This window comes from Amblyomma mixtum, chromosome 2 (assembly GCF_055824585.1).
Source record: "Amblyomma mixtum isolate Tamu chromosome 2, ASM5582458v1, whole genome shotgun sequence".
NCBI lineage: Eukaryota > Metazoa > Arthropoda > Arachnida > Ixodida > Ixodidae > Amblyomma > Amblyomma mixtum.
Genome location: NC_143013.1, coordinates 90,858,755 through 90,872,773, shown reverse-complemented (window position 1 = coordinate 90,872,773; position 14,019 = coordinate 90,858,755). Strand labels below are relative to the sequence as shown.

The following is a 14,019-nucleotide window of genomic DNA, read 5'->3' as shown; positions in this document are numbered from 1 at the left end:
ATACAGTCACAGTTGGAATAGTTTTTGACGCGATACAAATTCACTAGCTTTCACGGCCAAAGTGTGCTGTGTACAGTGTGCAAAATTTCGGGTGTCCTAAGCATTCCTACACCAGTACAGCATTGTCCGCACATCGCCGGTGCTGAAATTTCCATTCTCTAGTGCGCATGCAAAGAACATAGTGCAAACATTCTTACTGTTGTATACTAGACTGAGTGAATATGTACACACTCATGGGTCCAGCTTTGCAAGCCGTGAGAACGTTCGAGAATTGACATCAGCCTACTATAACAGCTTCCAGAATTTACTTCAGCCACGAATAAATTTGCATAATTGCATTTTTGATGCTTCAGCATACGGATTTCTCTTATTTTTTGAGGATAAAAATTTCAATTCTTACAAATCTTTTTGCATTACTGTGAAACGCGTATCAGCTAGATTTTGCCATAATTTGTAAATACTTGTAGTGCTAGAAAAGTACAGATTGCATGCCATCAGGATAATGCCCTTCCATATAGGTTTGCCAATGTCTTTTTGTCTCGGAACATTAATAAGGTGACTTAATCAAATTGCAACAGGCTATTGTTGACTTCTTTTCTAATGTTATGTTTTTGGAAGATAACGTGCTGTTAACTGTTTTCTTCTGGTCTTAAAATAACAGCGTGCAGTCTGCATTTGTGTATGCCTGTTGTTCATGAGGCACCTCCTAAGCACTGAAATATCCTGGAAGTCATCAAAGTGATTCTCTTCACTATTCTTACCAACTCGTTGTGCACAACTTACCACATTCATTGCGGCACATTGTACACAAGTGGGTGCAAGCTTTGCAGTTATTACCTTGACACTTCCGATTCCACCCTGCACTTTACAAACATCTGACGCAACGAGATCAAGCATATCTTTTATTATTCGCTGAATACACACACCGCTATGCAGAGAATACACGGAGTGCTGTGTTAGAAAGTATTGCATGTAAGGATCAGCATGGAATACTTCACGAACCAGTTCTTCACCAGTGATGTCGCCTTGGTAAGGAACTCAGTGGGATGAATTACTTGAGAAATGTGCAAACATTGCTGCCATTTATAAAAAAATTGTCCAACATCCATTGATCACAGCATGCGATCCCAGAATGGCTAAAAAGAACTGTTCAAAGCCAGAGGCTGTCGACACTGTAATGGTCCTGCTTAGGGTGGGCGTGAATCTGGAGGGATTAGAAGTCAATGAGTTAAAGACGAAACATGAAACGTATGTGAATAATGAAATCTTTTAATTTGAATATAAAGAAAGAATACCTTCAAATATCGAATATCTGTTCAGTGCGACAAGAATTTTCAGGAAAAGATAAATAACCAAACGTTGGTGCTTTTTTTCTTCTTTTTTTTTTTCAGAACAGTGTATGGCCTTCACAGCTGAAACCAATAAACTTAGACTGACTGAGAACGATAGGAAATAAAACAACAATGTTCCGACAAGTGTGCATACTACTTGATTAGATAGCATAACAGCATATAGTCTGTAACGTGGTGATGCAAGATGAGTAACAAAATGAAATGCATGAATTGACACATGACTAGCAAATAAAAATAATATGATGGTTAGTAAAACTTCACAAATTTGGACTTCAAGTGACCGGAATAAATTTTATTTTATTTAAGTATACTGCAAATCCTAAAATAAGCCCTAGCAGGAAGGGCAGAAAAACGTAAAAGAAAACAGCAAATAATATCTCAGAAAAACAAGTGTGACTACTAGCACATGGCAAGGAACAAAAAATAACTCGGCAACTCTCAGTAAGCAAACTTATCATTGGAATTAATGCTGTTTAGTGCTTCAGGGGGAGTTCATTCCATTCAGTTATTGTGTGCAGAAAAAATCAGCATTTAAAAACACTGACTCTAGTGCCTCATGGTGTCTGTGATTATACGTGTCGATGTCTAGTTAGTCGCATTTTGACGGGTTTAATAAAAGCATCAGGGCTCATGGAGAGTTTATTATTTTTTAGTAAGAAAAGAAACTTCAATCTTTTCAATTTTTCTTTGTGTTTGCAGTGTATGTTTTCTCATGCCTCAGAGTGGCTATACAGTCAGTAGAACGATATTTGTTAAAGATGAATCTAACAGACTTTCGCTGGGTCATATCTAATGCCTCAATGTTATGTTTTGTGCGAGGGTCCCAGATGGTGCATTCGTACTGGAGTCTAGGTCTGCCGATGGATGCGTAAGCTAAGAGTTTGTGGCACTACCAGGCACAGCTTTTAATTTATGCCTAAGAAAGCAAAGTTTCCAGAAAGATGAACTTCATATTTTTAATATATGCTTATTCCAGCTAGGATTATTGGTTATAGTAATATCTAGACATTTGTCAACTTCGTCAAGCGAGTGCTATGGAAGGTTATATAGAAATGGCAAGCTCTTTCTTTTATCAGTGTAGCACTTATTGTGGCCATTCCCTGCATTAGCCGTTGAAGAAAAACAATATGTACTGGGTGTCTTTATAGACTTTACAAAGACATTCGATTCTCTTAACTGGGGTATTTTACTGAAAAAAATTAGAATTCTAAGGGATTCGTGGCATTGCCTCGAAACTAATTGAATCGTACCTTCTTAGTACTTGCATGCAGTTTGTTTCAGTAAGCAACAGCACCTCCACACTTAAACCTACCTTGGTTGGTGTTCCTCAGGGCAGCATCTTGGGACCGTATTTATATAATATTTACATGAATGATAATGTTAACATTCGTGATGGCATGAAATTCATAATATACGCAGATCACACGAGCCTGTTTTTTGAGGGTGACAATTACGAAAAGCTTGTTAATCGCGTAAACAGCACTTTAAGCAAACTTGATGATTGGCGCTCTTACAATGGCTTGGTTGTTAATGCACAAAAAAACTAAAGCAGTCGTTTTCCGAGCTGAAGGCAGAGACATTGTTTCGAATAATCTTCTTGAAATGAATTGTCAGCCTTCTGAAATTGTGAGGAAATTTAAAACTCTAGGCGTAATTTTTTCAGAGGACATGGTGTGGCAGTCCCACACTAATCATGTTATGAGTCTAGCTAACTCCATAGGATTAATCTAGTGCAATTAATTGAGACCTATTTCTAGTTAACACAAGACTGCTAATTTCGCGTATAAATTACTACTTTTTAGTACGGGGCAAGACAACCTCATGAAACATGAGGAAACTGACAGGAATGCAACATAATCAGGATTATTGCAAATCTTTCACCAGACTGCTTGCTTAAGAGGTTTAGACTAATTAACAAATTTCTTGTAAAACTATCACCTTTGTAAAAAGTTGAGGGACAAAAAGAAACAAGGCATTAATCTCATAACTAATCTAGCAAACTTGTAAATGAATGTGGATTATTGTACCACTAGGCATCCTGAGCACTGGGAAGTCCATCGTAGCAGCACTAATTATGGTTAATAAATGTTACAACACAAAGTACCAAGTATATTAAATTATTTTTCCCACAAAGAAATTGATCTGATGAGCATTCAAATACAGAGTTCAGAGATATATTCTTTTAGTAGTTTGGAAATAGCATTGAGAAAAAGTAATTTCTTTTTTGCAAATGTTATAGATGTACTATCTATGCACTACCTTTTATGAAATATTTTTTCTCAGGTTTGATCTGTATACGCTGCATGTACCTGTTAATTCTGCTGTTTGTCTTTATCACTGCTGTTCTTTCGAATTTGGAAATCATTTTGAGCATGCCCATTTACCTTTCATTTTGTGCTTCCACATTTCACGGAAGTTGTCCTTCACCATTTTTACTTTAGGGGTGTATAAAATATCCATTAAAATGTTTTTTTTTAAATTTTGTTTGTGTATGCTTATCTGCATATCTGTATTGTGTGGGGTTTAATTATTGGGGAGATAAAAATACGTTCTCCCCGCTTAACCGCGTGTGACCCAGTTCAAAACCGCGCGGACACCACCCCGTGGTTGCGTACGCTACCGAGCGCACGCCGACCACGGTGGGCCTTGCTCTGAGGGAACAAAGGAACGACACAATAAGGCCAGCTTGCAACGCTGAGGAATCGAGACGTCCGACTCATCAGCACGGTTACGAGCGAACGTTCGCCCACGCTAGGGCAAGAGGGAAGCTCCGAGGCCGGACGGGATGAGCTGACGGGAACATGTTTCCACACGAGGTCGCCTGCCGGCGAAGAGCGGAGCCTTGTGCGTGAACGCCCACGCGCTTCCCCGGTCTCAAGCAGAAGAGTAGTAGTAGTGGAACTACGTGGTATTTTGGGGAGAGGCTACTGGTCCCGACATATGTTGGCCAGTTAGTGGCATCACTCTTGGGGACCAGGGGAAGGTAGAGGGATGTAGGGGGAGAGGAAGGGAGGGGGGGGTCACCGCGACGGGAGAGGTCCCTGTCCTCGCGAGGGGTCTTGAAATCGTGTCGCCGCCGCAACAACAGCTCGCGGGGGGAAGCCTCGGCGCACTGGGATTGTGTGCAAGCACTGGGTTGGGGGAAGGAGCCTAGGCGCACTGGGGGAGTGTGCAGATGCCTGGCAGGGGGAGGAGCCACGATGCACTGGGGTAGTGTGCAAGCATCGGGCAAGGAGAAGTCGGTCTCCTAGACCTCCATATATGGCTGAGAGGTGCTGAAAGTCTAGGGTCCAGGTCCAAGGGGCTGCAGGTCCAGGAGTCCGCAGGCCTCGAAGAAAGTGTCCTGGCCGGTCTCCTTGCTGCAGGCCAGCAGGACACGGTAGGGAGTCCCGAATATCCTGGAGGTCGCGGGTCCACAGGGGCTGTGGGTCCAGGCCTCCGCGGGACTAGAGGAGGGTGTCGAGGCCGGTCACCTTGAGGTAGGCCAGCGGGACCCGGCAGGCGGATAGGTGGTTCCTGGCCGGGAACAGGCGCAGCTGGTCCTCCGTGTCTGCTGGAAGGCCGAGGGCACGGTAACCTGCAAAGAGGCGGCTGCGGGGCAGGTCAAAAGTTGGGCACGCACGCAACAAGTGTCTCAGGGTGCCCGTATCTCCGCACGATGGACAGGCAGGGGAGGGGGCTCTGCCAACTACAAACTTCCGCGTCGGCGTCCAGGAACAGCCGATCCGGAGTCGCAGCAGGACGGCACGTTCCCTGCGGGGGATCTTGTCCGGGAGTCGGTGGAAGGGCCGGCACGCAGCGATGCGCCTGTCAGGGTGCTGTGCCCTTACCACCTGCCTTAGTGGCTGCCGGGCAAAATCGTGGGGGGCTACTTTGGCAGACATAGGTGACCCATCGTTGTGGGCCGCCTTTGCGAGGGAGTCGGCGTCCTCGTTGCCCTGGATGCCGACGTGGTCAGGAGCCCAATGGAGGGATACCTGGTAGCCAGCATCCTCTCATGCTGGCTGCCAGCTCATGCTAAGCTCGCAGCCATTAAAAATCATATTGCCATCTGTCATCACGTCTAGTTCATGGGCTTGCCGTCACATAACATTTGTGTGAGGTGCTAGGTACATTCATCATCCCAGTCCCGGAGCTCAGGAGCCTGCTGTCCACCGCGGTCTTCTGTGGAATGCTCTTGGCTTCGAACCTCCCGGCGCTTCACCATCCTGCCAGGTATGCCCCGACGTCGTCGCTCTCCTGTGCCCCGCCCCAAGTCCTGACCAGGAGACACGATGACCGCCGCCACTGACCGGCCACACGTGAGAGCTTAGAAGACACAACGCCATATGACCCCACTGATCCGAGACCGGCGTCACTGACCAGAGACCACACTGACCACTCACCCCCACATGAGAACACAGTACCCCAGCCCCTGCCATCGGGTGTGTCCATGGGCCTTGGCGTTGACCTCCGGAGAGTGGTGGCTCCTCAGTCTTCGTAGACCTGGCTTCATCCACTCATCATCTGTTCACCTCTTTCATCGTGACGGCAAGCCCTTCATCTGCTCTTCTCTGTTCATACCTTCTATCACGAGCATCGCCGTGTCCTGCGTTGCATCTCACTGCAAATCTTCTAGTTTGTGCAATCGGAACGATCGCTCGGTAGCCTTGAATCATGTGACGGACTAAAATACGATGAAGCGGGCAGTGGCGCGGGCAGGAGCACTCGTGCTAGGCTCGCAGCTATTAAAATCCTATCATCGCCACCTGTCATCATGTGTAGTTCATCGGCTTGCCGTCACGTAACGGTATATTGTATGGATGAGAGTTTAAATATCATTCAGTTTTTACATGTTCCTCTTTTGTTGGCCTTTCATGTTTAATGAACACAACGCTAAATGGCAGCAAATAATGTGTAAAAGTTGTTTCTGATACTTGTGAATAAAAATAGCAGATGGAGTAGCGTGGCTAAGCACGAAATATCGTGCAGTAGCACTACTTACGGTGGACACTTAAGGTTACGTGCTGTAAATGCGAGAGCATTCTTTGGCCTAGAGGCCTTTACACTAAAGACCTTATCCATAAAGGCCTTTATCCAGAAGGCATTTTTATGAAGGCCTTCATCCTAAAGGCCTTTACCTTAAAAGCCTTCATATAGGTGAAGGCCTGCCAGGTATACACACCTGGCAGGTTGCCCACAACCCAGTGGGCTGCCTGCCAAAAAGCTTCAGTGATGTACGTATGTATGCCCTAAATTGGAAGCTGCACCTTGCTACCACACTAAAATTTATGGCAACGATTTGCAATTTGATGTTGCACTCTACCTCGCTTTCCCTAAACGGAGTTGTGAGTGGCATTGATATAAGTAGTGTCGGGTGGTATTGCCGTCACTTACTCCAATGCCACTTCGCCTCGTGGCATGTACAAAGGTGGCTCCAGCGGGGCTGCAGCCCAGTGCACTCAGAGCTGGGGCGGCTTTTTTTGAAGTCAGAAGTGAGTTATATGTCATGTCAGTCACCCATTTACAGTGCACCTGTTAAGTGCCAATTCCCAGTTTGAGCGGTGTAAGGCGATGGTGGGGTAGCCGTAAGAGCGCGAGGAGGCAGGAGAAGTGTAAAGGGGTGACGGCCGGGGTAGGAGTGTGAGAGCTCTGATTGGTGGCAAGGCATGGTGACGTCAGAAGAAAAACAGCGCATGTAGGCATTGCGGCGGTGGTAGGAGTGTTGAAACCACAGGAGCATGAGGAGGAAAGCGGAGGAGGGTAGGGCAGAACAATGCTCCGATTGGACAGCACAAACGGACACGGTCCGTACCTAACACGTTCTACAGGGCTTGTATATACGCTACTAGTGTAGCGCACCTACAGCGTGACCCGCTGCGCACAAGCGCACGGATTCTTGTCGGCTGCAGTGCCAAGAAAACCCACAGCAGTTCATGGATATAGGCAGGCAAACATCGGCGGAATCTGAGAATGGGGATTTTAATTCTAGTGCACTAAAAAGGTTGTCCTGAGCAATGAAGTTGGGAGTGATCGGTGATGCTGCCACAGCGTCCAAGCCGTAAGTACATGACAAAGGACTGTCTGGTTTGGTTTATTGGGGCTTAACGTCCCAAGGCGACTCGGACTATGAGGGACGCCGTAGTGAAGGGCTCCGGAAATTTCGACCACCTGGGGTTCTTTAATGTGCACTGACATCGTACAGTACACGGGCCTTTAGAATTTCGCCTCCATCGAAATTCGGCCGCCGCGGTGATGACAGCCCGTTGCACACAGGTGCAAGGATTTTTGTCGACTTCAATGCCGGGAAAACCCATACCAGGTGATTGATATTGCATCGGTTTTTCGAATCTTGCAGACCGGACACCCAGGGCCGGGGATACAAATTTATAAATTGAGGGCACTTTCTAGTTACGGCAGGAGTGAGGGCAACCCGGAGCCGGATCCTCTGAAGGACAATTCCTCCACTGCACGGGTAAGGCTGCAGGAAAGGGTTGCCACACACGGAGGGACGAGAGCACCTATGCGGCGTTAGTGGCGCTCCTTTCTTGATAAAAGGAGGGTGGCATCAGTCAGGCGTGGTTTGCAGAATCTGCATGCCTTTGGGAAATCGGGAGGTCACATGGACCTGGTCAACACGGGTTGACTGCGGCATCCAGGAGATAGTCAAAAATATTTTTTCCAACTGCTACTATCATAAATATCGCAATGTATTCAGCAAAATAGAATTCAGCTTTCAAAGTTAGCACAGGCATGCAAAATTTCCAGACTACTTGGCAGGTGTATTTTATGGATATCTCCTGGATGCAGTATGGTTGCCTCTGGCTGTTGGGCACAGAGGCTGTGTTCATTATAGTTGATGCCGATTGGATGGCTATAAACGTAACTGCAGAAATTCAGTTCGTTGAAGTTGAAAATTTTAGGCCTTTTTATTTTTTGGTAGCATTAGATTTAAAGACCTGTCTTCCTAACTTATGCTAAATTTTTTTATGGTCTTTCGCAAGTCTGTGCCGTGTGGAGTGAAGACTCTTAACAATTAACCGATGTGCCACCTCTGCATAGACACCTAATTTTTCGTTGCGTGCTTTCTTATCTGAGATAACGCGTACGATGTTTCTATACATTGATCACCATGTGATATTCGCCGACGACCGCTAAATAGCTTGCAATCGAATTTCTTCTCTCATCTGTTTTGATTTCTGTTTCAACAGGCGAGCGGTGGCTATGACGTCAAAGGTGAGGCATGACGAAAACTGCAATATTATCAGTGCTTGTGCACTCGTTATATTCCGGCTGTTGAGGCAGATTGGCATTAGATTATACTGCATCATCATCATCATCAAAACGTTTATTTCCACCGAAATGAGACTCCTTTTTGGACCCCCCGGCACGCAGGCCTAAGGGAGCCCTACTTAGGAGCCTCGCAAACTAAGGTCTGGTGAAGACACATTGTCTCTTCACGGCCTCAGCCGCCAGGCGGATGGCTTGTTGCTGCTTAGCGGGGTCCTCGCTCCGCAGCAAGGTCTCCCAGGCTTCTCTATCTTCTAACTTTTGCTCGGCGCCCGGGCTTCCAGCACATTCCCATATGACATGGTCGAGAGTGCCCCTCTCCCCGCACGTTATGCAATATTGGTCTTTCTCCTCTTTGGAGATTGTTATGTATACCCAGAAGGGGCTTATATGATTCCCCCCTTGCAATCTTCTCCACGCAATTGCCTCCTCTTTTGCGAGGGAACGGTCGGGCGGCGGATAGACCCTCCTGCTCAGCTTATAATGTTCCGTGATCTCGTGGTATGAAATTAGGCTATCTTTCATGTCTATGCGGGAGGGCTGCTCTGCGGCCGCCCGGTGATAGAGAGCTCGGGCAAGCTCGTGTGCAGCCTCATTTCCTGCAATAGACTCATGCGCTGGGATCCATATTATCTCTATGTTACGTTCTATCGGCCTCGCCTCGAGGACGTGTTTGGCCTCTTCCGAGATTCTTCCTTTCGCGAAGTTTCTCACTGCAGTTTTGCTGTCACTTAAAATCGTCGTGGCCTTGGTACCGACGCAAGCGAGCGCTATCGCCAACTCTTCCGCCGCATTGGCATCTCTCGTGCGGCTCGAAGCCGCTACCGTTGGTACTCCTGCCCCGTCGACCACAGCGGATACAGCCGCCCCGTGCTGTCCGCACGCCGCGTCTACGTACGCCACCTGGTCTGCCGGTCGCTCCTTCATCTTCCTCTCGTAGGCCTTAGCCCTATGTTCTCGCCTTTCCTTGTTATACACGGGGTGCATGTTCCGCGGCATAGGTGGGACGCATATCTTGGCCCTGATTCCTGCCGGGATGTTTACCATCTTGTGCGTGCTACTTTCTGGCCGGATTCCTACCCATTCGAGTATTGTCCTGCCCGTTTCAGATTATACTGCAATTTTCTTCTTTTGACGTCATAGCCACGCTCGGTCCTTGAAACCGAAACTGACACAGGTGAGAAAAGAAATTCAATTATAGATCATTTAGCGGTCGTAGGCGAATATTGCATTGTTATCCATGTATAGTAATGTACGCATCACTGTAAAGAAGAAAACATGCAACCGAAATTTGTGTTCATTGGGTGTCGAGGTAGACATAAAAAAACATGGCAACGCAAGGAAGCAGAAAACAAGAAAAATATCGGGCTTTATTGCCATAAGAATGCAGAATGCACTTTGAGGTTAGACACGCTTGAAAAGAAGAAAGGCGTTATGAAAGAGCCTCTGTGGCCATGCGCCGATGGGCGAAGGATAAGAAGAGGAGAAAGTTCTTTCTTCAGGCGTTGGCCACTACTGCTGGTTGGTATGTTTAGCTGTTTTACGGGCCGTTGTTGCTTACGGCTCCTAAAATAACTGTTGTATGACAGTATACGTGTCGCATTAGTGTTCTCACGCTGTACTTCGGCTTTTTCCTGATTAGGTCAGCCTAGTATTGACCAACGGTCCATCCCCTCGGCTGCGAACTCACCAGCTTGAGTGAAGAAAGATGAATCTTACATCATCAGCCGTAAGCGGACAGCATTTACTTCATTTCTGCTGAACCACGCCTTATCGACACTGGTGAGCGTCATTTGTTGACGCTTAGTTTGCGCACTCGCATTAGGTAGATGCCAGATAGAGGAGAGTTTGGTTTGCTGGTTTACGATCATGTTGGGGACAGCGCTAACACAAGACGGAGCGCCTGTTGTGTTCTCGCTCTGTCCTGCGGTAGCGCTGTTCCCAACATGCCAGATAGGGCCTTCACACGTGGACGCTTACTGTGGGCATTACGCTGCAGTGTTGTTCATTACCATCATCATCATCAGCAGCAGCAGCAGCAGCGTGACTACACGCACTGCAGGGCAAAGGACACTGTCATGCCTCTCCAATGAACCCTGTCCTTCTAGCTGCGGTCACCGTATCCCCGCTAACTTCTTAATCTCATCCCCCCACCTCACTTTCTGCCGCACCCTGCTACGCTTGCCCTCTCTTGGAACCCGCTTGAAAATTCCCTCAGACCAAAAAATCCCTATAGTTAAGGTATACCTTCCTGTAGCAGCTTGAAAACTGAGCTTGGAAAAAAGTGGGTTGAATTCGACCATTCAATAAATTCTCTAAAATTCCGTAAATTATTTTTCGCCAAAGTAGTGACTGAAATTTTCTAAAGCGAAAATTCCCGAATTTGAAACGTCGCAGACGCTGCATCTAGCACAAGTAGGTGCTCAGCCATCGTTTCTCTTTAACCGCCTCCCAGACCCTTTGCCCTGAACCGGAATGCGAAAAGGCTGGTTTGGTTTGTGGGTGGTGGTGGTGAAAAACATTTATGGGCAATTAAATTGTTTACAGAAAGGTGATTGGGGTAGGACCCTATTGCCCCTTTCCCCTCACAGTACTAGGTGGAGCCCCTATTCCGGGTCCCCATTGGCAAGCAACGCCGCCCGCGTCCGTTGAACCAAGGCCTTTTGGCTCTTTAGATCTTGACAGCCGAGCAGGGCCGCCTCCCAGTCCTCTCTGGTGGGGTTGGGGTTGGGGGGGATAGATGGGTTAGATTGACACGCCCAAACCATGTGGAAGGTGTCAGACACCTCCCCACAGAACTGGCACGTGCCATCAAAGGATGTATTGAAATGTTTAAGCACCGCCGGGCACAGTACAGTGTTAGTGAGAATTTTGATGAGGAGGCGCTCGTCAGCGCGATCCAGACCCTCACAAGGGGCCGGGTAGCGCCGGTGCTCCTCCTTGTAGTAATCGGTGATTTGTTTGAATGTAATGGCCAGATTGTCTGATTGGGAGTACCCTTCCAAGGACAGGGTGATAGCCCGGGGAGAGAGTGCGCGGGCGGCCTGATCGGCCTGTTCGTTTCCCTGGAGTCTCTGGTGACCGGGGGCCCAAATCAGGTTGCGTGGAGTTGGATCTTCAGATCGACAGCTATATTCCAGTATGCGCCAGGCAAGCGGGGGAGCCCAGCCCAACTCGTAGTTCCGACAGGTCCCTCGCGAGTCGGTGACGATGTGTTTTGACTTGGGATTCGTGAGAGCCAGAGCAATGGCAATCTCCTCCGCGTGTGTTGCGCTGTAGGCTTTGAAAGTGAGCCCGTTAACTGTGTTTGTGTTGTGTACGACTGCGGCCGTGTACCACTCCCCGTGGTGTGGGCCGGCAACGTCTACGTAATACACATGTTCTTGGTTAACATAGTATCGCGCCAACGCTTCCGCGCGCCCCTGGCGACGACCGCTATGGTCTTCTCTGGACATGTTGCGGGGAAGGCGTCGGACCCGGAGGGCGCGTCTCCAGGGTTCTGGCACTCTCTCCCTTTCCTCAATGTGGAAGTCGTGTTTGATGTGTAGCCGGTCCAAGAGGCGGCGACCGGACGTGGTGTGTGCAAGACGCGTGTATTGGTTGACTAAGTGGGCTTCTCGAAGCTCCCGGAATGTGTTCACCACGCCCAAGGCCAGAAGTCTCTGGTTGGACGTGGTGACCGGGAGATCGAGAGCCCGCTTGATGACTTTCCGCAGGATGACCTCCAGTTGGTCATCATCGTGTTTGCGCAGGTGCAAGTAGGGAGTTGAGTAGAGGATTCTACTCGTTACGAAAGCATGGTCAAGCCGCAGTGCATCCTTGCTTCGTAATCCGCCCCGCTTGTTGGAGACCCGGCGGACCATTCGGCCCACCTGGTCTCCCACCGTGCGAAGTTTGGCTAGGGTGGTGTCGACTCTGCGTTGGTGGTGTACGAAGAGGCCAAGGACGCGGATCTCCTTGGCCTCCCGGATCGGTCCCGAGGGGAGACTGATGCGAAGCAGTGTTGTGTCCCGAGGGGAGGGACGTAAGTGCACAAATTCTGATTTAGCTGGGGCGCACTGGAGTCGGGGTTTAACGTCCCAAAGCAACTCAGGCTATGAGGGACGCCGTAGTGAAGGGCTCCGGAAATTTCGACCACCTGGGGTTCTTTAACGTGCACTCACATCCCACAGTACACGGGCCTCTAGAATTTCGCCTTCATCGAAATTCAGCCACCGCGGCCGGGATCAAACCCGCGTTTTTCAGGTCAGCAGCCCAGCGCCGTAACCACTGAGCCACCGCGGCGGGGCGAATGCGAAAAAGGCGCCAGTGTGCTGTGCCATGTCAGTGTACGTTAAGATCGCTATGTCGTCGAAACTATGGAACCCTTCACTACGGCACCTCTCTCTCCTTTCACTCCCACCTTACGCCTTTCCGCACTGCCTGTTTGAGGTGTCCACCGAGAAGAGAGAGAGCCACTGCGCCATTTCCTTCCCCCAAAATTCTTCCCTAATTTTTACTTCCGCGCCTTTCCTTATAACTACCAATAACCATGCACTATGACCCGCCGCGGTGCCTCAATGGTTAAGGCGCTCTTCTACCGAGCCGGAGTACCCGGGTTCGAACCCGGCCGTGGCGGCCGCGTTTCGATGGAGGCGGAACGCAAAAGGCACCCGTGTGCTCTGCGATGTCAGTGCACGTTAAAGATCCCGAGGTGGTCGAAATTATTCCGGAGACCTCCACTACGACACCTCTTTCTCTCTTTCTTCTTTCACTCCCACCTTCCTCCGTTCCCTTACGGTGCGGTTCAAGTGTCCGCCGAGATATGTGAGACAGATACTGCGCCATTTCCTTTCCTCAAAAACAAATTTACCATGCGCTATGGGGACGCGAGAGAGAGAGAGAGAGAGAGAGAGAGAGAGAGAAACAACTTTATTGCCATAGATTGGTGGGATTTAGGGCAGGTGGGCTTGGTGTGGCCCCCAGGTGGGGGCGACTTCCTGGGCCCACGAAATGAGAGCCAGTTGGATGCTCTTGTCTGGCCTTTTGAGGAGTTGGTTCCATCCTTCTTCGGAGGGAGCTGGCAGTAAGGTTCGAGGTGGCGGATTTCCCGCGCAACCCCAGAGGATGTGTGCCTGGGTGGCGATTTCTCCCTGGTAACAATTTTGGCAGACGGGGTCGTATTCCCCGTCTGTGATGAGTGAAAGTCTAGAATGGCTAAGGATGGAGTGCGTCTGCAACCTGCGGAGCAAGCTGGCTTGCGCTCGATTCAAGTCGGGGTGTGGAGGCGGGAACTGGCGTCTCATCTCTCTGTGGAGGTTAGTAATTTCGGCAAAGGTCTGGGGAGCCTCGGCAAGAGCGTCTGGGTCCGTGGGGCCGGCCACCCGGTTGGTTAGTCCTCGGGCTAGTCGGTCGACCC

At 48.9% G+C, this 14,019-nt stretch overlaps 1 protein-coding gene across 1 annotated transcript; it reads right to left on the bottom strand.

The window, feature by feature from the left end:
* Positions 1-8,677: 8,677 nt before the first annotated feature.
* Positions 8,678-12,484, bottom strand: LOC149360115 (uncharacterized). The gene is made up of 2 exons (XM_089567789.1): positions 12,202-12,484; positions 8,678-9,733 (listed from the first exon to the last, which is right to left on the bottom strand). The coding sequence occupies exons 1-2, from the start codon at positions 12,482-12,484 to the stop codon at positions 8,760-8,762; spliced, it is 1,257 nt and encodes a 418-aa protein (XP_089423915.1). The 3' UTR covers positions 8,678-8,759.
* Between the last annotated feature and the right edge of the window lie 1,535 nt (positions 12,485-14,019).